Here is a 23,951-nt window from a genome sequence, read left to right as displayed (position 1 = left end):
ATATATACATATACACATTCACACACAGAGACATACACACGTGCACACACAGGGACATATATATATATACATACACACATGCACACACAGAGACATACACACGTCCACACACAGAGACATATATACATACATGCACATACAGGGACACACACACATATATATACACACACATGCACACACAGAGACATACACGCGTGCACACACAGAAACATATATACACACATGCACATACAAGGACATATATATATACACACACGCACACACAGAGACATACACACATGCACAGACATGTGTTCAACATTCAAACACACATGGGTATACACACACACACTCCATTCTGATTTAATGAGGCTTAACAATTGGTATTTGAAAAATGCTCCCCAGATGATTCTAGCATGCAAGCAGGGTTCAAAACCTTTGGACTGTTGCCTTATTCGCTGCCCTTCAGACCAGAGCACTCAAGAGTTCTGTCCTATTTTTCTTGCTAATTAACACACATTCACTATAAAATGAGAGGAACACATAGATAAGTGAGCTATAAAAGGTCAGATTCCAACATGTGTATATAATTTACAGAACAGATTGGAGGGTGCACCTCTTCCAGCCCCGTAGACTTTTCTAGATGAACGGGGGGTCACGATTGAAATATTCTTATTCTAAAATTCTTGGATAATGGATGACAATTGTCTTGAACAGTAAATATCACATTCCAGGCCAAGTTTCCGCCGCACAAACTGGTTTGAGCCAGTGGGTTCTGAGTACAAACAGGTTATGCAAAGAGTCGGTGTAATTGACCTGTCTCCATTTGGCAAGTTCAACATCAAAGGCCAAGATTCCACCCTACTTCTGGACCATCTCTTTGCAAATGTCATTCCTCAGGTAAATAGACAAGGTCCAGGATTCTGACCTGGTCCTTCTAAAACAACAAACAAAAACCCCAACCCACCCTTCTTCGAGTTCACTTATTCTGAGTTGAAGGCTAGAGCGCTTCAGCTGACCAAGAGTACGCAAGCTGATTGTCAACGGCCATTTCTGCTGAGTAAATTGTAGTTTAGGAAACTAATGGCTTTATTTAACGTGCCAGTGAGTTCCTCAAAGCTGACTGCAGTTAAATGGATGTGGAGGCTTTTTAAATTACTATTCTTATTTATCTTTGTGCGTCACTCATGTAGCTGTCAGAGGACAACTTGCAGGTGTCTCTTCACCCGTGGGGTCCGGGGACTGGATTTAGGGTGTCAGCTTTGGCTGAAACTGCCCTTCCCCAGGGCCATCTTCCCAGCCCCGAAGTGCAATTTTTCGAACAAATAATCTTTGTCTGATGTTTAAATGGAAAATGTAAATGAACCTTTGGTTTGGTTCATGCACTTGACACAGATGGTAAGAGGTGGCGGTTTCTCTCGGTCCACGCATTCTACATGTGTGCTAAGCTGTTTACTTCACCCGAACATGATTTTCAATCCTTTGGCGCAGGTGGGCTTTACAAACATAAGTCACATGCTGACCCCCAAAGGCCGAGTGTATGCTGAGCTTACCGTCTCACACCAGTCCCCGGGCGAGTTCCTGTTGGTTACCGGTTCTGGGTCGGAGCTTCACGATCTTAGGTAAGTACACACCAGGAAAGTAATTTTGAGCGGGTAACACATATCAATCTCGCAAGAGCTTTGCTGATGCCAGTGTATTCTAGTTTCCTTTCTGTCGCTGTAATTGGAACACCTCGACCAAAAGCAATTTAGAGTAGAAAGGCGTTGAGTTAGGTCAGTTTACAATTTCAGGTTACAGTCCATATTGTGGGGAAGTCAGGGCAGGAGCAGGAGCTTCAGACAGCCAGCACTGTTGCACCTGCAGTCACGAGCAGGGAGAAGGGAATGCATGCGTGGCCGCTTGCTGGCACTCAGCTCCATTTTCCCACTGGCAGACAGTTTAGGACCCCTGCCTGGGTAATGAGGCTGCCATTATGGGATGAATCTTTCTACATCACTTAACTTAGTTAAGACAATGCCCACAGGCACACCACAGGCCAGCATTCCCCGCTGATACTCTGCCCAGGTGACTCTAGGTTGCATCAAGCTGACAAGTAAAGATGCTCTCTATGGTGGCTGAAGATGTGGGTTAGCCATCAGCAGCACTGGCATCTCTTCCAGAGGACCAGGGTTTGATTCCCAGCACCCACCTGGTGGCTCATCACCATTTTAACTCCAGTTCCAGGAGATCTTATGTCCTTTTCTGGCCTCTAGGAGTACCAAGCACATACATGATGTACAAACATACATGTAGGCAAAAATACACCCACATATAAATAAAATAAAATTTAAAAAGATAATCATGACACAGTACTTAAAGAATAACTTTAGTTTTTTTCTTAAAGTGTGTTTAAGTGTCTGTGTGAATGTGTGTGTGAGTATGTGTGTGTGAGTATGTGTGTGTGAGTATGTGTATGTGAATATGTTGTGTATGAGTGTGTACATGTGTGTGAGTGTGTGTGTGCACACACGTGTGTGAGTATGTGTGTGAGTGTGTGTATGTGTGTGCATGTGAATATGTGTGTACATGTGTGTGCGAGTATGTGTGTGAGTGTGTGTGCATGTGAATGTGTGTGTGTATGTGAATGTGTATGTGTACATGTGTGTGTGTGAGAGTATGTGTGTGTGCGCATGGAGATGCCTGAATAGGCCAGAACAGGGCATCCGAGCCCCTGGGTCTGGAGTGACGGGTGGCTGTGCACCAATCATACCCGAGTTCTCTTCAAGAGCCTCTGCTCTCTGACTCACAGAGTCATCTCCCAGCCCCCAACTTTAATTCTTAAGCCTCATCAATGTGAACAAACCGCACGTGTTCTGTTGGAGTAGTTGAAGCAAAGTCCCCGCCCACTCCACAAGGTTGCCTGCCCACTGAGTTTCCTGGTTCTGACAATACTGACTCTAATTCACTAAACATCATCAATGGGCCACCACGCCTTTCAGACCTCAATTAATTCTCTTAAAATTTTGCAGGGGCTGGGGAGATGGCTCCATAGGTAGAGTGCATCCTTCCCAAGCAAGAGCTGGAGTTTAGACCCCCAGCAACCATATAACTGCAGATAGGCACGGTAGCTTGCAGGCAATCCCAGCACTTAGGAGGCAGAGACAGGACAGAGCAAGCTGGCTAGCTAGATTGTCTGAGCAGTCAACTAGGGTTCAGGTGAGAGGTTCCACCTCAAAATATAAGGTGGAGTGCCATCAAGGAAGTTACTCACTGTCAACCTTTGGCCTCAACACATGCATACACACACATGTCCACACAATGCAACATAAAACGTGTGCATGCACACACATCACACACACATGCATGTGCCCAATAAAAAGTTCTTGCAAAGGAAGCATTATCCTCTTTTTCAGGTGGGGAAACAGGTGTGGGTTAAAGTCACCCGCCCAAGTCTGCAGGACTGATTAAGGTGCCACGCCGGGCTCACTTCAGCCCGCTGTCCCTTAGTCATGGCCCTCTCTGTGGGACCCAGTGCACACGGCCTCACAGCTAGATTGCCTGTAAAGTTTCCGTCTTCAGTTCAACATCCCCAAAGTACGCGGGACGTTATTGCCAAATCAAGGTCTGACTCAAAGTCTCCCTTAGTTGCAGAATGATGAAAGTCTGCTGATCAGGTGTGAGGGGCGTGGAGGTCACCTTACTCACCGAAGCCTCCCAGAGTCTAGACGTACACTGTGATAGACTCCCAGGGCTCCAGGGACGGCTCAATAAATTATAGACGGGCCAGAGAACTGCCTTCCAAAACCTCATCAAGACTTAGAAATTGAGACTGGAGTTTTCTTCTTTCTTTGTGATTGTCAGAGCAATTATGTGTCTGGTGGCAGGCGCATTATTAATGGCTAGCAGCACAAGTATGCATCTTGGGTGCAGGCATTGAAGCACACTCGGTTTAAATTAATTTTTGAAGATGGGACCATTAGTTTAAAAGCAACAGAACCATCACTATTTATAACCGTGGCAAAGCTAATTTAAACTGGATGATTCTTGTTACCTGGAAAATTCCCTCCCAAGTCTTAAGTGAGCAATTTAAAGAGAATCTCTTTACCTCTCAGGGACTCGGTGTTGGCGACTTTCAAAGCGAGATGGCTGCATGCCATGACCCTCTAGGGACTTTCTGATAATTCTTGACTTGCAGCAAGTCTTCAGAGACGTGATATGTTAGAGGCATGCATTATTCAAGTGACGCTTACGCAGTACTTATGATCCCAATGCAGATGGATTGAAGAGGCAGCTGTCAGAGGTGGATATAATGTTGAAATTCAAAACATAACTGATGAGCTTGGGGTCCTGGGAGTGGCAGGGCCATATGCAAGGCGAGTCCTTCAGAAGCTGACCTCAGAAGATCTCAGCCATGATGCTTTCAAGTTTCTCCAAACCAAGTCTTTAAAGATGTCTGACATTCCTGTCACTGCCATCAGGATCTCCTATACGGGTAAGAACTGGGAAACAACCTAAAGTAAGAAAAGGCTGCCAGAAACGGGACACACACATACACACATGCACACTCACACAGTTGCACCCTCACAATGCATGCTCGCACACACGCTCACACATCCCCACACGCACAGCCACACCCTCACAATGCACGTTGACAAACACACATGTTCACACATACCCCCACAGTCACACCCTTCAATGCACACACTCACCTGCACACACCCACACTCACCTTCCCACACTCTTACACTCACATGCTCGGTCACACATTTATACTCACACACAAACACTCATGCATTACCCCCCCCACACACACACTTTCTCTGATTTTGAAGAAAGATTTCTTCTGTCCAACTCTAAGACAAGAAGTCTGTCCGGCCACCCTCCTCTCTAGTGCCCCCACCCATTTCTAGGTGCTTCCCTTTGGGAGGGTAGACAAGCAAAGAGCAAAGGACAGCCATTGGACTAGCTGCAGGACTCCAGTCAGGAGACCATATGGGAACGCTCACGGTGTGGCTTCCAGCCTGATGGGACTGTGGCATGCTTTCCACGAGTCCCCTGGTCCTCAACCTCCCCAATGCTGTGACTCATTAATACAGCTCCCCAACGATAAAGTTATTTATGTTTTTACTTCATAACTATAATTTTGCTCCTGTTATGAATCATAATGTAAATATCTGTGTTTTCTGATTGCCTTAGGCAACCCCTGTGAACGGGTTGTTTGACCCCCAAAGGGGTCGAGGCCCACAGGTTGAGAACTACTGCACTAGAGCATGGCCCCTGGCAATCCTCCCAGTCGTGTGGTCTCTGGGAGACCTGCGGCCAGCCTGGCACAGAGTAGGCATTTGGTGCAGGAAGCTCTTGATTACCCCATGATGCTCAGGCTTACCCCCTCCCACTCCTGTGTCCCCTTATTAAGGAGCACTGGGTGCCCAGGCAATCACTTAGCTCGATAATGCTCCTGCTTGCGTGGCGTCCTGGCGGAGCCCAGCACTACCAACCTGTGACGATGGGGAACAAGAGTGTGTTCACTGTTAGCGTCACAGCCTCCTGGACCTCCCTTCTAACTTTCCCAACCTTGGCAAAAAAAAAAAAGCAACAGGAATCAAACTCTGATCATCAGGCTTGGCAGCAGACACCTTTGCCCACTGAACCCTTGTGTGCCCCCCATCCCATCCCACCCTGCACCTTTTTAAGACGTGCTTTCTGGGACCATGCTTAAGTACATAGTAAGTACATTACTGTCTGAACTGGCCCCTCGCCCTCTTTAAAGCTTTTAGTTAGCTTTGTTTTTGGATAGTGTTTCAGTATCCCAGGTTAGCCCTGCGCTCAGAATCCTCCTTCCTCAGCTTTCTGAGTGTAGGCATCACAGACGTCCTTTCTGTATCCAGCCAAACCCTTGAAAACATATGCTGTTGTTAACCTACTATCCTTGTCCTGGAAACAGCCGAGGCTCAGGATGAAGCCACGTTCAGGGTGGGATGTTAGTCCTGACTAGAGTCCTTCTGTCTCTGAAGACGAGTCATCCAGTACCCGCCCTCCGTGTAGGAGCCAGGACTACACACAAATGGCCTGGCAAAGGCGGCTTCATGCGAGCAGGCTTTCTCCTGAGCATGGTGGCTAACACACACGAGTGCTCGCCCTGCAAGCGTTGCTCTCAGTGCTGAGTGGACTCTGCCCGTGCATTTCAGGTGAGTTGGGATGGGAGCTGTACCACAGAAGAGAAGACTCCGCAGCCCTGTATGAGCTCATCATGAATGCGGGCCAGCAGGAGGGCATCGACAACTTTGGAACATACGCCCTGAATGCCTTAAGACTGGAGAAAGCCTTCCGAGCGTGGGGCTCAGAGGTTCGAATACCAGCACCCTCGTTAAGACCTTATGTCTATTTATCTAATGTTTGTCGGGGCACTAGTCTAACAGTATTGTCAATTCTGGCTGTAAGAGAAATCAAACACTCTTAGGTGACTTTGGTTAGGGAAAGAGGCCTCCTCTATTTAGCATCGAACATTGCCTGGGTTCTGGAATCGTGTTTATTCTGCCTTAACCCCCTCCAAACATTTTCTTTCTCCCTTCCTTCCTTTCTAGACAGGGTTTCTCTGTGTAGCCCTAGCTATCCTGGAACTAGCTCTTGTAGACCAGGCTGGCCTCAAACTCACAGGGATCCGCCTGCCTCTGCCTCCCGAGTGCTGGGATTAAAGGCATGCGCCACCACCCCTGGGCCCCCCAGATATTTTCTATTGGGCACACCCCAGAGGATTCGAGCATCTCCGTTTATTTCTCCTCCTCTGTTGTGTATGTCTCATTTTCTTATAATAATACAACCTTGGTTGAACTAATGTTCTTTTTTTTTTCCTGCGGGATGGGGACAAGGGTCCTGTACTTGTTGGTCTAGTCTTTCCCCACCAGTAATAGTGGTAACCAAGGCTTTCTCTTTGTAGAATGCTTATCCACTTATGCTGCATTTGTTCTACCTAGCTGCTGCCTGGTCTCTTCCGTGTTGTTGTAATAAAATGCCCCGACACAAGCAAATTCAGAGAGAAGGGGTTAATTCAGTCCTCATTTCCAGTTCTTCATAGTGGGGACATCACAGCGGCAGTCGCTTGAGGGAGCTGGTCACAACACATCCATAACCGCAATGAATGCCTGCATACTGCTGCTGGGCTGCTGGCTTTCTGCGTTTTAACCAGCCCAAGGAATGCAGTGTCCTCAATGACGATGGGTCTTCCCACATCAATTGTAATCAAGATACACTACAGGCACACCCAGAAGCCCTTGTCCCACGAGTGACATATAGCCATCACCCTTCTCAGCTGTCCAAGAAGGAACTGTTACCAGGATTCTTATTCTGCATCCAAACACGCTGGAATCCTTGAGTCACGCAGTCCAGATTCCTGATCCCGGTCCTAGTCACTTGTTTTTATTTCCTTGTGAGAGAACCAAACCCCTAACATTTCAGAGAACTGTTCTCTTAAAAAACACTGAGGTTTTAGGGGCTGTGGAAACAATGAGCCTCGGAGTGGGGACTCTGGGGTTTAGCTTTATCCTCTACAGCCTGAATCCTTATAAGCTCATTCGGTGACATAGTCTCTTGGATGTTCTGCTCTTCAGTAAAACAGAGTATTTATCCTAAAGAATTAACACAGACATAGAGAAGGTTTATAAAGAGCCAAATAAACACACCATACCATTAATTTCTAATTTAACGTGAAAGCTCAGGTCTTGGGCCTTATCATAGAAGCGAGCTTGGAGAAAGCTAGTTCCTGCCTGCTTCAAGGCACGGTCTACAGCCAGGACTTAGATGAGGCCAGCGCCCTCAGAAAAACAGGGCAGTTTTGTCTCCGTGGTCTCCCACGGAAGTGCAGAGAGGCGTTCCCCTGAGAGTGAGGCATTGCTGTATTCTGTTGTTGGTGTTTCTGGTGTTTTTTTTTTTTTTTTTTTTTTTTTTTTTTTTTTTTTTTTTTTTTTTTTTTTTTTTCCTGCTCTCTCCCACGGCGCTCGGATTTAGGACCGGTTTCCCAACAGTGCCAGAGCGCCCTCTAGTGTTGAAACAGCGACGAAACCGCTCTGTTTCCTGAAGAGAATTCTCCAAGTTTGAGCAAACTGAACAATAATTTCAGAGTAATTCAAACTGATTTAAGAAATATGAGAACAATTTTACTTGTTGTAAAGTAGTCTTGTGTTTATGTAGTTTGGTAAGTACTGTGTTGACTCTTTGGGAGAGCAGGGAGTTCCGTTGCCATAAGAGAACGACAGAGCAGGCTGATTTCTACAAGGTTAACTGAATAATGTGTGGTATTCTGTTTGTTCCCATTTCTATACGTTTAACAGTTTCCACTGATTTTTATCTCAACCACTTTCATATTTCCTTAGTTCTCATCATATAAATTTTAATCTTATAAAATTTTGAGAAGGCAAAAAAAAAACCTTTGAAGACAAAACAGAGACAAAATCTCACGTAACTTTATTCAAGTTCAGTACTGAATATCGGCTTCCCTCTGAATCAATGCATCCTACCGTGTATCATGATTCGACCACTTTTGAGATGCAACCCCCCTTTCCCTTCTTCTTTTCTGAACTCTGCAAAGGCCAGTGTTCCGCCATCAGCTTTTCTCTCTTCACTGCTATTCAGGGCTAATGACAAGATAGGCAAAGTTATTTCAGAGCTTTAGGAAACACAATTATGTAAAATTATCACACAATACACAGGAGATTCTTGTTTGTGGAACGCCATGTGCTAGCCTTCAAATAGTTATTAAAAGAGCAGAGGCCAGAGAGATGGCTCAGGGGTCGACAGCAGTAACAACTTGTACCTCTCTTGCAGAGGACCCAAGGCCAGCTCCCAGCATCCTCCTTGGGCAGCCCACAACCTCCCATTATTCCAGGCCTGGGCCTGGGAACCCAGTGTCTCAGTTCTCCAAGGACACTTGCCTGCACCCAGTCACACACAGACACAGACACATACACGTGCACATGATTAAAATTAATTAATTAACATCTTTAATATAAAAGAGCAGTGGAAATATATCCCAACTTTCGGTTTCTGTGTGTGCTATATTTAAATGACATTTGCCAAAGGCTTCATTTGAATTTTGAATGAAAAATACTGTACTGGAGACTAGTCCATAATTAGTCTCTTTAAGAATCATTACTCAAAAATCATAAAGCATCTTTGCTCCGAGAAAAGAATACCAAAAAAAGTGTTGCTGCTTGAATCAGCTGTGAACGTCGGTTCAGGGTGGAAGTCGATGTTTGCCAGTGTTTGGTGAACGGAGGCAGTGGGTTTGCTTCTCCATTTTACTGTTCTCTTTGTGGTAACGGGGAATTTGTCTACCCCTCGCCCCTACCCAAAGTGTGCTAAGACTTGCTGGGGGTGGCACACCTCTTTAATCCTCCACGCTGGAGGCAGAGCCAGGCAGATCTTGGTGAAGTGCCAAACCCTTTCAAGGCAGCACAGTTCTGATGTGAACATGCTCACCCGAGATTTGAACCATGTTTTCCTTGCAGATGAACTGTGATACAAACCCCTTGGAAGCTGGGCTGGACTATTTTGTCAAGCTGTATAAGGTATGTTTATATTCTCAAATGTGTATGAAATAAATCACAAAATGATGGCAGTGTTTTGTGCTGGAGACATGCTTTAAAATTAAACCAATGTGAGTATAGAAAAAAAATCAGTTGAACATAAATACTAAGCATTGCTTAATTTCTCTGTATGCGCTATCTGTCATAATTTGACTAGTGCAGTTGGTGTTCGTGCTCTTAGAGCTGTGGTTCTCAGCCTGTGGGTTGCAACCCCTTTGGGGTCACATATCAGATACCCCACATAGCATATGTTTACAATTCATAACAGCAGCAAAATTACAGTTGCGAAGTAGCAATGAAATAATTTTATGTTTGGGGGGGTCACTACAGCATGAGCCACTGTATTAAAGGGTTGCGGTATCAGGAAGGTTGAGAAACGCTGACTTAGAGATTTAAGATAGCAGAATCCAGGGTTAAGATTAAAACCCAAGATGAAAGGTCGTAAAAATCACTGGGTGGTGGTGAACACCTTTAACCCTAGCAACTGGGAGGCAAAGGCAAGCAATGTCTGTGAGTTCGAGGCCACCCTGGTCTACAGAGTGAGTTCCAGGATAGCCAAAGCTACACAGAGAAACCCTGTCTTGAAAAACCAAAGAAAGATAGTAAAAAAAAAAATCATAAGATGATTATAATCAGTTGGATTTCAACAGACATCTTTACAGAAATTGTTTATGTTGTGTGTGTATCAACACTTCTGGTGTCTAGTGAGGCTGTACGTCAGCTAACCGAGCAGACCAAGCAGACAGGTTCTTGACTCTCCTTGGATGTTCAAAGGGTAAATTAGCGGTCTTGCCACGTTGGATTAAGCAGGTGCTTAAGAAGCAGTCTGTATCTAATGATAACATCTAAATATAAACAAAGGCTGTCTTTCCGTCACGCCCAGTATGAAACGGGAGGAGCCAACACAGGCCCAGAGAATCATCATTGACATCAGTGTACCAACAGGACGCTTACCCCAGTGCTCCTCAGGCTGCCTGCCTCGGCCACATCTGGGGGCGTGTTAGAAATGCCAGTTCCCAGGTCCAATCCTACACCTAGTAAAAGCAGAAGATCTGGGAGCCAGGCCAACAAAGCTGTGGTTTAATAAGCCCTACAGGGGCTCCTAGGAACTGAGAAACACTATGCTACATTATTACTGTGGAGATTCATATCATAGGAGGCTGTTTTATTGGGGTCCCACTCATTGGGGCCAGTCCTCCACATGCAAACGAGGTTATGTCAATGAGGGGGCAAAAGAACTGAAAGGACTTGCAGCCGTCGACAGTGTTCAAGGTTAGGAGCAAGAGCTGCTGGGAGGGTATTTGTAGGATTCCCCAAATATACTATTGTGTTTCAGTCTCTGGGCTGGCTTTCCCTCCTGTGGGAATATGCAAATCTCTGTCTATACACCAGGCTATGGGATTTTTTTTTTTCTTTGTATCAGTTCCCAAATTTTCAGCTAAGGTATCAACAGGAAACGTGTGTGTTTGTAGCGCCGGGAGCAAGGACTCCATGAAGAGTTCTTAAAGGAACCCATCGTCTCTGCGCATTTTCCTGGCTTTTATTTTTATGACGCTCCATCTGTCTCTAGACGAGGGAAAGCAGGTGCTTGGAACTAGGGCAGCTCCTAGCAGCAGATTGCTCCTTGCAGTGACAGAAGTCTGTGTTTGGCTGTTTGAAAGAAAGATAAAAATGCCCGGCTCCTTGAAGTACCCAGCTCTGTGCTGCTGGCCCTGATGGGTGGAGGGAGAATCAGTTCTTCAGCCTACGTGTTTTGGATGTTATTGTGAGAAGAAGGCCTAGATGGGTGAAGTCTTCATGTTGGAAGTGGAAGGTTCAGATGCTCTTTCTGATGATCAGTAAGGACACACAGGAATTTATCAGCTCTTTTAAATGATATAATCAAGCACACAAAGCTGAGCTCCAAAGCAAATTGTTTAATAGATACTAATTTTGATTGATAATGTGCTTTTTTTGATACTGAATTGTTGATTCTTAGTCAGGTGTCAAAGAGTTTGTTCTTTTTTTTAAAAATAAATCTTTATTTATTGCATATACAGTGTTCTGCTTGCATGTATACTTGCAGGCCAGAAGAGGGCACCAGATCTCATTACAGATGGTTGTGAGCCACCATGTGGTTGCTGGGAATTGAACTCAGGACCTCTGGAAGAGCAGCCAGTGCTCTTAACCTCTGAGCCATCTCTCCAGCCCCCAAGAGTTTGTTGTTAACGATTCTGTTGGGTTAACATTCCTGAAACCCAAGGACTCAGCTCTAACTGAGCTGGGTCTTTCTCATCATAGGATGGATGCATTCAGTTGGTTGCCTACAACCTCATGGTAGAGATACAGGCTAATCTCTCAGGCAAGTGCCGGGGTCCTGAGGTCCTCCCTGGGGGGCTCACAGCTTTGTAACAGTCTACAATGAGAGACAGCTTCCTGGAAATCAAATATTATAACTTGATAGGTCAAGTCCTGGGCCTAAGAACCAAAAACATTTTCCGGACATTTAATGTACAGAGAGATGATCCCTCCAAAGCCCTTCAGATGGTGATCTGTAACACTTAAGAAGATAATAATCCTAAATCCACATTGCTTGGGAAAGGAGTGCCCAGCAGAGACTAACGTGGATACAGGGGAATGTTTGTTTTTGATAAGGAAACAAAGCTAACAAAACAAAAAATTGATAATTTTATTGAAATAAGTTCTTCCTTTTCTTTACCTCCAAAGCAAATAGAATCCTCTGCTGTACCTTTAACATCTATCACGTGACAGTGTCCGTAGGGTGATGTCATGGGCAGGTGGCTGTCTGAGCTTGGGGTAGGCGGTGGGGACCACCTGGCACTTCCTCTGCCTCTGAGGGTGGAAGCAAATCACACGGAGATGATGCCACCGGAGGGAGAGCGTTTCTTTAGCCCAGGGAAGCTCTGTGTGGACCACCTCGCCTTTCCCTTTCGTACGGCATCAGGGGACCTGAAAATCTGCCCAGGTTTGTCCCCTGCCTTTTATGACATATGTTATGGTTTACAGAGACTCTCTTATACACTGAAACTGTCCTTGGCATGTTTTTGTTATAACAACTTTTTCCTCTTAGCACAGGGTGAGCATGATTGCATGCCTATTTTAAGGAGCAAAGCGGGGACGGGGGACAGTCATCAGGCCTTGTTAAGTGAACCATGTTCTTGTCAAAACCACTGAGGAGGTAGAGAGAGAGAAAATGGAAAATAAGAATCTTCCATTACTAGCTCAGCTCCTTCCCTGGCACTGGCTTATGAGAAACACACACACACACCCCACATGCACAAACAGACACACATACCACACATACACAGACACACACACATCATACAATCACCACACACACATGCATATATACCATACCTTATACACACATACACAGACACACACATACCACTCATACACAGACTCACAGATACACACACTACACAGACACATGCCACACACCCCCTACATGCACACACAAAACACACATACTACTCATACACAGACTCACAGATACACACACTACACAGACACACACCACACCCCCCCACATGCACACACAAAACACACATACCACACATACACAGACACACACATCATACAATCACCACACACACATGCATACATACCACACCTCATACACACATACACAGGCACACACATACCACTCATACACAGACTCACAGATACACACACTACACACACAGACACACACACACACACTCACTGAGAAGGTCGTTGTAATGGTCAGCATAGCAGTCTCTATGGTGGTCACTCTGTGGTCGTCCACAGTATTGGTCAGTCTCCGTGGTGGTGAGTTGTAGTGTCCACTGTGATAGTCAATCATGTGGTCAATGTGGTGTCATTGATTGGTCGGCTGAAGTAGTCACTTTTGTGGTCACTGTGGTGGTCAATTGTAGCATTCACTGTGGTGGTCAATCAAAGTGGTCATTGAGTCACACTCTCTCACATACACACACATATACATGTTCAAACACACATGGACACGCATGTGCACACATACATGTCCACACACATGGACACACACAGGAGACACATTCATAAGACATACACACACATTCATCAGAAACACTTCTGATGCCTCTCAGAACCTAAGAAACAGGATTTTGGGGGAAGTAAGGCTGCAGGACGAGTTCTTAGCCTCCATTCTGGAAGCACTTCTGCAGGAGGAGGGGCTTGCCGCTATGCACAGCACTGCCACCTTGTGGAAGTGAGCAGTAGAACCCCAAAGGAAGAATTTCAAACCCGCAAAATAGGTTAACCCATTCAGAAATTTGCTTTTTAAAATCTAATTAAATCTCCTCTAGCAAAATAAGTCTTACCATTGTTTTTCATGGTATTTTTATTCATTTCAAAAGAAGTTTATGTGGGGGAAAATCGGTGGCGTTTGATTAGCATCAGAAATGGAGCAATGTATTGTTCTAATCAAGAGCAAAGGGAACGCAGTTGCTTCAGGATGCCACAGGCATTTGGGGAATTTCTCTCCTGCGATTACTGAACCTCTGTTCATTTCTAGAGCCAGAGAGAGTTAAGCACCAAGAGGAACGTGCTTAGGTAGAGCAGATTTTTCTTAAACATTTATCCCCCCATCCCATCCCACCAGGGTCCATTCTCCACTCTACTTGAATTAAAATGAAATCTCAGCCAGGCCTGATGGTACGTCCCAGGCACTTGTAATCCCAGCTACTTCCAGGTTTGAGACTGGAGGGTCTCAAGTTCAAGCCCTGCCTGAGCTACAGAATGAGCGCAATGCCACTGTGGCAAATGTAGTGAGACCCAGAATCAAAATAAAAAAATAGAGAGCTGAGGCAAGAGGGTTGCTGTGAGTTGAAGACTACTCTGGACTGCATAACTGCATAGGACCAGGCCGAAAGTACCTGCAGTGCAAACAGAAGAATTTGCGTTTGGAACCCCAGCATCCAGGTAAAGAGCCAGGCATGGCAGTGTGCACTTGTGACCTGGGCACTGGGCAGAAAGGGAGGAGAAAGAAGGATCCAGGTTCACTGAGATGCCTTGTCTCATAAAATAAGATGGGAGTGTCTTAGTTAGGATTACTATTGCTGTGATGAAACACCATGACCAAAGCAACTTGGGGAGGAAAGGGTTTATTTGGCTTACACTTCTACAGTACTGTTTGTCATCGCAGGGAGTCAGGACAGGAACTGAAGCAAGAACCTGGAGGCAGGAGCGGATGCAGAGACCATGGAGGAGTGCTGTTTACTGGCTTGTTCCTCATGATTTGCCCAGCCTGCTTTCATATAGAACCCAGGACCACCAGCCCAGGCATAGCACCACCCACCATGGGCTGGAAGAAAATGCCTTCCAGTCAGATCTTATGGAAACATTTTTTCTCAACCAAGGTTCCTTTTGGGGAACTCTAGCTCAGTGGTTCTCAACCTGTGGGTCACGATCATTGGAAAACACATACTTAGGAACCCCCAACCATATATTTATTTCCATTGTGACTTCATAACTGTAATGCTGCTACTGAGTAATGCCTCAGTTCCTAAGACCATCAGAAGTAGGTGTTTTCTGATGGTCTCGACCCACAGGTTGAGAACTACCAATCTAGCTTGTGTCAAGTTGACATAAAACTAGCCAGCACAAACTGATGGAGAAAAATGGCGGACATCAACCTATGGTCTCTATGTGCACACATGTTCACCTGGACCTGAACACATACAAACCTGAGCACATGCACATGTATATGAGAGAGAGAGAGAGAGAGAGAGAGAGAGAGAGAGAGAGAGAGAGAGAAGTGGGAGCAAGAGTTAAGAAGAGGACTAGAGATTTAGGGTGATGTAGAATCTTGTCCTGCATTCCGAAGAGTCTTGCTATTGCAGCCCAGGCTGGCCTAAAATTTGTGGCAACCATGCCTCTCCTTGTGTATGCTGGTCCTACAGGTGTATGTGGCCATAGTTGACTTGCAATAATTTGTTTGAATGTAGTGGTTCTGATGTAGTTAATTTGAAAACTCCTGACCTGCCCCTAGCCAATGTTATTCTTCTCAAGTCTCTATGGAGTGTATTTATTTGGTGGAGTGGGAGGGGATCGCACTTGCCCCATCACGTGTGGAACTCAGAGAACAACGTGTAGCATTTGCTATTCTCCTCCCACCGTGTGGGTCTAGAGACCCAACTCAGACTGTTAGTCTTGGCAGCAAGTCTCTGTACCTACTGAGCCATCCTGTCAGTTCCACTCACCACCCCAATACTCTGAAAGGAGGATCCGGATTGCTCCGCAGTGTCCCACCGGTGAGCCGTCTTGTATCGTTTTGTTTTCTTTTTTAAGCATGAGGATGATGACATTAGTTCTTGTAACCTCATACCAAAAGTGGTCTAAGATTAGAAGGCAAAACAACAGGCTGGGCAGAGGTGGTGCTGTGGAGCCTGCTGTGTCGGAAGGGAGCTAGCAAGTCTGTGGTCCATCCTGGTTAGGCGGCATGTCACTAATATTGTGTCCCACGTCTTTGTTCTTTAGAAGTGTGCAAGGAGTGACTATTTTCTCTTGAGAAGTAGGTCTCATGTCTCACACCTGTAAGACAAGCATTCTACCACTGAATAACAGCTCAAGTCCCAAATGGGCTTTTAAAGTGTGTATGTGTGTGTGTGTTTGGGAGGGAGCAGGGTTCACTCATGACGTGGTACCTATGTAGAGGTTAGAGGACAATTTTGGGTGTTGGTCATTGTCTCCACCTTGTTTGAAATGGGGTCTCGTGCGCCACTGTGTATACGTGGTTAGCTGGCCAATGAGTGTACTGGAATTCTCCTGCCTCCACCTCCCATGTTGCCATAGGAGTGCCGACGTTGCAGGCGCTATTACTGTGTCTGGCTTCGCATGAGTACAAGACATCCGAACTCAGGTTCTCATACTGCAAGGCAAACACTTGACCCACCGAACCGTGTCTCCTGCCCCTGGGTTTAAGAAATCTTTATTATTTATATTTATTTCTTTTATACATACAAATAACACTCATGTATGCATTGCAACATGTGCCTACCTGGTACCTATGGAGGTCAGAAGAGAGGGGATCAGATCTCCTGGATCTGAGCTACAGCTGAGCTGCCACGCGGGTGCTGGAAACAGAAGTAGTTCTCTGCAAGAGCAGCAAGTGATTTTAGCTGCTGAGCCCCTGGATGTTTTTATAAGCCATTCAACACTATCTATGCAGCCTGAGGAAACAATTTAATTTCATTTTGTACCTGAGACTTCTGATCTGTAAAAGGAAGCCCTTTCTGGGAGTCTCAACGTCTACAAAATGCCACTTTGCATAGAGGTTGGGGCCACGGTGTTTATGAGCCATGTAATCGTGCCGTTTCATTATGACATCCTTACTCTCTTACCCGTCTTCATTGCTAAGTGACAAGGGGGCAGGAAGGGAAGATGCGGGGTTCAGCCTGGGCTGGAGCAGAGCTTACCGTTCCCAAACACCTGTCGGAGCATATTAGACTAGCAGCTACTGACTTATCATCCTCAGGTAGATCCAGTTTCAGGAATGAATCAGTATTACTACCCAAAAAGCCCAAGTGTGCTCTCCACTAAATGCTTACAAACCTTGACGTCCATGGAAACTCTGGTCTCAGAATAAATTTTAAGTAATTTTAGACTGCTTTTCTTTTATGGAATCATTTTTATTTGAACAGCATATTGAACACAAAAATCATTGACATTTGAAGCAAACAGTTTGAAAGGTTTTATATGCATACCAAAATGAAATTATAGCTGCAATAAAGATAGCATGTGCCTTACCCTGGAGGCAAAAGGAATAATTACAACCCTTGGTAATTCCCACCTTCCAGCCCTCCCCACAGCTTCACCTACTCCCAGGCACCCATTTATCTGCTTTCTATCACTATAATTTATTTCCGCATCTTTTGGAATAGATGGATCATCTCTATAAATGAAATTAATGTTTCGTTTATGTTGCTGTATAAAATGCCCCGACAAGAAGCAATTTAGGGGAGAAGGAGATGCTCTTAGCCCACAGTTCCAGGCTACAGTCCACCATGTGGGGTAGTCATGGCAGCAGGAACTGGAGTGAGCCGGTCATGGCTACAACAGGGAGAAGAGATGCACCATGCCCACCTGCTTGTTTGTTTGGGCTCAGTTTGATGTTTCCACTTACACAGTTCAGAAACTCCTGCGCAGGGAATGACACCACCCACAGTGGGCTGGGCCTTCCCACATCAATTCACAAGACAGCTCCCACCTCTAGAGATTCCCAGGGACTAAATGAATGTAGACAATTCCCCCATCAAGACTCTCCCAGAGATTCCAGGCTGTGCCAAGTTATAACTACCACATACGGCATATACGTTTTTGGATATGGATCTACTTAGCATAATTCAAGAGTCATTCGTGTTGTTACTTGTTGGTTGCAAGATGAAGCAGGTCTCCTTAGCGGCAAACTCCTACATTATTGCAACTTCAGAATGTCCTTTCCTATATTTCCAGCCAAAACTTGAAAACTGAGCACTTTTTTATTTTTTTAGAAACAGAGTTTCTCTGTGTTACATTCTGGAACTTGCTTCATAGACCAGGCTGACTTTGAATTTACAGAGATCCTCCTGCCTCTGCCTTCATTTTAACCTTTAAATATGTGATCCTAAGCACATCCAACGTGTCTTACTATCATTCTTAAATTATGACCTTCAACCGAGCGTGCCCAGCAATGGGCCAACCCCCACATGAGCCTGCATAGCTTCCTTTGTTGAGAAGCTGTCGTTTTGGCAATAACTCAGTGCTGTTCTTGTCTACGTTCGGTAGTAAAGCTCTCTCCGCTCCTTCAAGCTTTGGCTTTACAAAGCTCACCAGGCTGCAAACCCATTGCGTTTGCTGACACGGCCGCAGTGTTCCGTCTCCTGTGCTGCAGTTTGTGTAAGCACTGATTTGTTGCTGAACGTCTGTGCTGCTTCCATTTAGGACGATTACAAATGCAACCGCTATAAATTTTTTTAAAGATATATTTATTTTGAAGCAGTATTTCATATTGCCCCGTTGGCTCTTTATTCACTAGCTGGGGATGAGGTTGACCTCCCTGCCATTCTGCTTCCTCTTCCCAAGTGCTGGGATTACGGGCATGTGTCTCAGTGCTTGGCAGCATTTCTGCACAACTGTTTCTCTGAACATACACCTTATTTCCTCTTGGAGAAATACATTGGACATAGAATTATTGAGTCAAATAGCAAGGATATGTTATATTTATTTTATAAAAGATTTATTTTTATATGTTTGCCTGTGTGTATGTATGTCTGTATATATGTGCACCATGTGGGTGCTGAGAACTGATCCCAGGTTCTCCAGAGGAGCAGCAAATACTCTTAACCACTGAGCCATCTCTCTAGCTCCTATGTCAATGTTTCAAGATGCTGATTTTTACAAAGTGCATCATTTTTATTTTATATTTCTACAAACAGCACATAGGGATTTCACTCTCTTTGCAACCTTAAGATGTTATCTCTCTCTTCTCTCCTCTCCTCTCCTCTCCTCTTCTCTTCTCTTCTCTTCTCTTCTCTTCTCTTCTCTTCTCTTCTCTTCTCTTCTCTTTTCTTTTCTTTTCTTTTCTTTTCTTGAGATAGGGTTTCTTTACAGCCTTGGCTGTCCTGGAACTCACTCTGTAGGCCAGGCTGGCCTCTAACTCACAGAGATCTGCTTGCCCCTGCTTCCCGAGTGCTGGGATTAGAGGTGTGAGCCACCACCACCAGGTGCCGGTTTGTTTCTTTAACTGGAGGTATTATGTGATGTGTGAAATAGTTGTAATTTGTTTTCTTCGTGGTTAATGATGTTGAACACCTTTTTATTTTCCTGTCTGCTTTTTCTGTCTCTTCTTTGCTGAGTTGATCAAGTTACTTATATATTTTTAATATATAAATTTTTATCAGGCAAATTCCCTGTAAATATTTTTGTAATCTGTATCTTATATTTTTGTTTGTTGAAATGTGTCTTTCAGAGATTTTAATTTGTAAAATTCGAAGCCTTATCAACTGATCTTTAAAATGGTTCACATGAATTGATTGGTTGATGGATTGTGGGGGAGGGTATACATGTGCCTTGGAGAGTAGAAAACGACTGTTGATTTTCTCCTTCCTCTGTGTGGGTCCTGGTGATGAACCTCAGACCCTCAGGCTTGGCAGTAGGTGCCTCTACTTACTGAGCCATCTCACCGACCCTCGGATGACCACTTACGGATGGCGTTTTCAGTTCATGTTTAAGAAACCGTTGCTTAACCCAAAGTTTCAGCAAGGTCTGAAACCATCTTCTTATATTTGTGTTTATGGTCCACTTTTGGTTGATTTTTGTATCCGTTGTGAGGGGTGGATGAAGTTATTTGCCTGTGGCTCCCCAGTTTCTGGCACCATTTGTTGAAAGGTTGCTCTGTCTGCACTCACTGCCTTCACCTGAAGGACTCAGCTCTTGTATGTTCGTAGGTCCTATTTCTGGGCTCTGCCATATTCCATTGAACTATTAGCGTTTCCTGATACTAATATTACATTGCCTTAATTGCTATAGTTTAAGTAAGATTAATTTTGGTTATTCTAGGTCCTTTGGGTTTTCCATACATTGTAGAATCAGCTTGTGAATTGATTTTTAAAAGCCCTGTCGGTATTTTGATTGAAAATACTCAGCATCTATAGGTTAATTCAAGTCTTTCAACACTTGAGAACAATGTATGTTTCTAAGTACATTTAGACCATCATTCATTTTTCTCAGAAATACTTTGTATATTCTAGTGCATAAGTCTGTAAATCTTTGTACCTAAGTATTTCATGTTTTAATACTACCATAAATGTTATTTTAAATTCAGCTTTCAACTGTTTATTGTTAGTCTATAGCAATGCAATTGGGAGCTTGGGAGATAGTTCAGATGGTAAGGAGCTCACAGCCCACGCTAAAAGGACCTGAGTTCATTGCTCAGCTCCTATATAAAAAGCCAGGCATGGCTGCATGCGCATGTAATCCCAGTACTGGGTGGGCAGACACAGGAGGATCTTGGGGGCACACTGACCAGTTCTAGTCCACTCAGTGGACTCCAGGTTCAGCATGAAACCTTGTCTCAAAATACAAGTTAGAGAGAAATAGAAGAAGATAACCCCCATGAAACTCTAGTTTCTAAAGAGTGCATACACCCGCAGATCTGCGCCCACACAAACAAACATGTGTAGGCAGAGTTAGAGTTTTCCTTCTAGACCCCTGAAAGCTCTGTCCCACCAGTTGCTCCCCAAATAACCACACAGAGGCTTATTATTAATCATAAATACTTGGCCAATAGCTCAGGCTTGTTTTTAGCTAGCCTTTGTAACTTAACCCATGTCTATTAATCTATGTGCTGCCCCAAGGCTCACCTACCTCATCCACATCCTTCCCATTCCGCTCACTGTGTCTCATGATGTCTCCTCTGACTCTGCCCTTCTTCTCCCCAGCATCCTCTGTGACTGGAAATCCTGCCTAGCTATTGGCTGTTCAACTTTTTATTAAACCAATCAGAGTGACGTATCTTTACACAGTGTAATCAAATATCTCACAACATACATGTACACCCTCTGTAAGAATGCACACCCCTGGGACTTGGAGAGATGGTCCAGCAGGTAAGAGCACTGACTGCTCCTCCAGAGATGGGGTTCAATCCCCAGCACCCACATGGCAGCTCACAACTGTCTGTGACTTCTGTTCCAGGGGATCCAATATCTTATACAGACATGCAGGCAGGCAAAACACCAATGCACATCAAAGAAGATGTACACACCTGCAGACCTGCACACATATGTATACACACACTCAACATATACATGTGCAAACCCTATAAGAATGCACAGGCACAAATACACACCTCTACACACACATACACACATGCAAATACACACACACAGATGAATAAATATAACACAGTAGGTTTTGTACCTTTCAGTGTTACTAATGCTACCTAGTAGCTTGAGTAGATTTTTTGCAAGTTCCATCAGATCTTCTACACAGATAACAATGCTGTATGAAAATACAGCTTTTCTTTGTTTCTTTTAAAGTCTTCTATTTCTTTTTCTTACCTTACTGCATTGCTCAGATCCTCCACTGGCTTTACCTTCAGCAAAGCTGAATGGTGGTGGTGAGGACAAACACCCTTGCCTTGACCCTAACCGCAGGAGGAAAATGCCGTCCCCATCACCATGGACGGTGTTCACTGTAGGTGTGCACGGTTCCCCTTCACTCTGGACGGTGTTCACTGTAGGTGTGCACGGCTCCCCTTCACTATGAATGGTGTTCACTGTAGGTTTACACTGCTCCCCTTCACCATGGACGGTGTTTACCCTAGGTTTGCACAGCTGCTTTGTTTCAGGTTGAGGCGATTTCTTCTGTTCCTAGTGCTAAATGTTTTCTTTTAATTGGGAGTAGATATTCGTTTTATTAAAGGGGTTTTCTACATTTAATCAGCTAGTTTTTCTTTTTTACTTGCTATCTGTTGAATTATATTTATTTTCTAATGTTAAGCCTTTCACTTTAGGCATAAGATTAACTTGGTGATGACAATTGATCTTTTAAAAGATATTGTCAGGTTTTAGCAAATCATTTCTAAAGTAAATTAGGGAATCCAACATAAATTTAACAGATATGATCTCCTTGTAGGTCTTGAGCATTTGAAATTATCTTACTTGTTCAAAGAGTAAAGTTATTCTGTTTATTTCTTTTGATCAGAATGGTACACTTTCAATTAATAATGCTTTATTATTTTATCTTCTACACTTAACTCAGAACTGGCACATGAATGACTTTTCAGTTAATGTATTCTGTTGAAAGCAGTGCCCAGAACTGCTATTAGGAACGCAGAGGTGCTCATCAGGAAGGGGGCTTTCTTGTCTGCCAAGCTAAGGAGTGATTTAAGGCTTTTTAGCAAGAAGTGACACTCCGGTGATGGAAAACTGATTAGAAGAAAGTTGCTCGTGTGACAGGAAGATCTTTTCCCCAATTACCGAAGAAGTCTAGAGGAGAAAGGGCAAAGGCTTCGGCTAAGTGGAGGCCGTAGGTGGAGGAGGAAATAATGGGAACAATATGAGATGGCAGCATGGAGCTCACCCAGGGGTCTGCGGGGGAAGGGTGGAGAGAAAGACGGGGTATTGTCAGCATCTGGAAACAAAACAGATGTGGCTGGCGGACAGGGAGGTTTGGTGGGTGTGGAATAACCAGGTGGAAAAGCCTGGAAGGCAGCTGGGCCTTTGGGTTTGGAGCTCTGTTCCGGAAGCAGGGATTTGGGTTTTTAGATATGTGTGGGAATTAACGGTGAAGGGTGTTAGGCGTTCCTGCAGCCCGCCCTGCAGTACCGTGCATCACGCTGCAAAGTGCTCGCTGCCTCCTCAGCTCCACCTGCACTTCTGGTGGCAGCCGAGTCTGGGTTGCTGACGGATTCAGTGGTTTCTGCTCCACCTGCCAGGCTAAGTAAGACACACAAGGTAGTTCATCTACATGTACTTCAGTGTTCTTACTTACATCGCGAAGGAAACATAGACCTCACAAGCAGGCTATGAGCCTGAGATGAGATCAAGAGCCTTTGTCACCTCACTCAACATCTGGCTGGCGCAGATCTAAATGAAATGCATAGGCGAAAGCAGCCATGCACGAGACCCTTGCAGCAGTCAAGACGTCATGGAGGAAAGATCTCTGCCGAGGCTCACTCGGCTTCCTTGCTTGTTTCCTTGAGGGTCGTTTGCTTTGTGTAGATGTAAAACACCCAACAGGCACTCATTTACCTGTTTACCTGTAGAGAGAGGAAAACCCAGCTGTCCCTATGATGGGTGGGTAGTGGAGGCCCGGCCCTTCCAGCGTACAAAAATCTCCATGAGCTCAAACACTTCTAGAGAATGGCGAGGGACCCCAGTTCTGAGCCCTCCACACCCTCCTACCCTCCTGTATACTTCAAATCACACAGCACAACACAAATGCTATGCAAATGGAGCCACGCTGCACTGTTAGGAAATGATAAGAAAAATGCTCACATAAGTCCAACACAAGCACAATTTTTCCTGACCATTTTTTTTCTCTACAATCGATCGAACTTGCAGAATTTGCAGTGGTCCACTTTACTGTGAACATGCTAAATGCTGTTGCTGAAGTTAAGCATAAAAGTGTACTTGGCCAAGTCACGCATCCAGCCCACAGCTTGCTTTTGAGTCATGCGCTTCAAAGGCTAATGACTATTTCCCTTAAAATTGGATTGAATGGAAGTCACAGAATACATGCGAGAGGGGCTGTTTTAGTTTTCAAAATTTTTAAATTTGGTTTAGATGGTAATTATCCTGCTAATTGGTCTACCTTGGGCATGTTTTAAATGTTTTCCTCAGTTTACAGATTGTTTTGTTGAGATTTGAGTCAGGGTTTTGCTACTTAGTCCAAACTGACTCTACGCCCGTGATCCTCCAGCCTCGA

The 23,951-nt window shown here is 44.7% G+C and overlaps 1 protein-coding gene across 1 annotated transcript in view; it reads left to right on the top strand.

Annotated features, from left to right (window-relative positions):
* The window catches only part of Dmgdh (dimethylglycine dehydrogenase), a 68,672-nt gene that overhangs the window by 32,834 nt on the left and 11,887 nt on the right, over positions 1 to 23,951 (top strand). The window contains exons 10-14 of the mRNA XM_050153754.1: positions 714 to 879; positions 1,471 to 1,601; positions 4,236 to 4,453; positions 6,150 to 6,307; positions 9,465 to 9,524. Coding sequence (XP_050009711.1) covers positions 714 to 879; positions 1,471 to 1,601; positions 4,236 to 4,453; positions 6,150 to 6,307; positions 9,465 to 9,524 — 733 coding nt within the window. The remainder of the gene's footprint in view (positions 1 to 713; positions 880 to 1,470; positions 1,602 to 4,235; positions 4,454 to 6,149; positions 6,308 to 9,464; positions 9,525 to 23,951) is intronic.

Source organism: Alexandromys fortis, unplaced genomic scaffold, assembly GCF_014885135.2.
Source record: "Alexandromys fortis isolate MF-2015 unplaced genomic scaffold, M_Fortis_MF-2015_v1.1 scaffold_79, whole genome shotgun sequence".
NCBI classification, from domain to species: domain Eukaryota; kingdom Metazoa; phylum Chordata; class Mammalia; order Rodentia; family Cricetidae; genus Alexandromys; species Alexandromys fortis.
The sequence above is the reverse complement of the archived record's forward strand: the minus strand, read 5'-3'. Positions and strand labels throughout refer to the sequence as shown.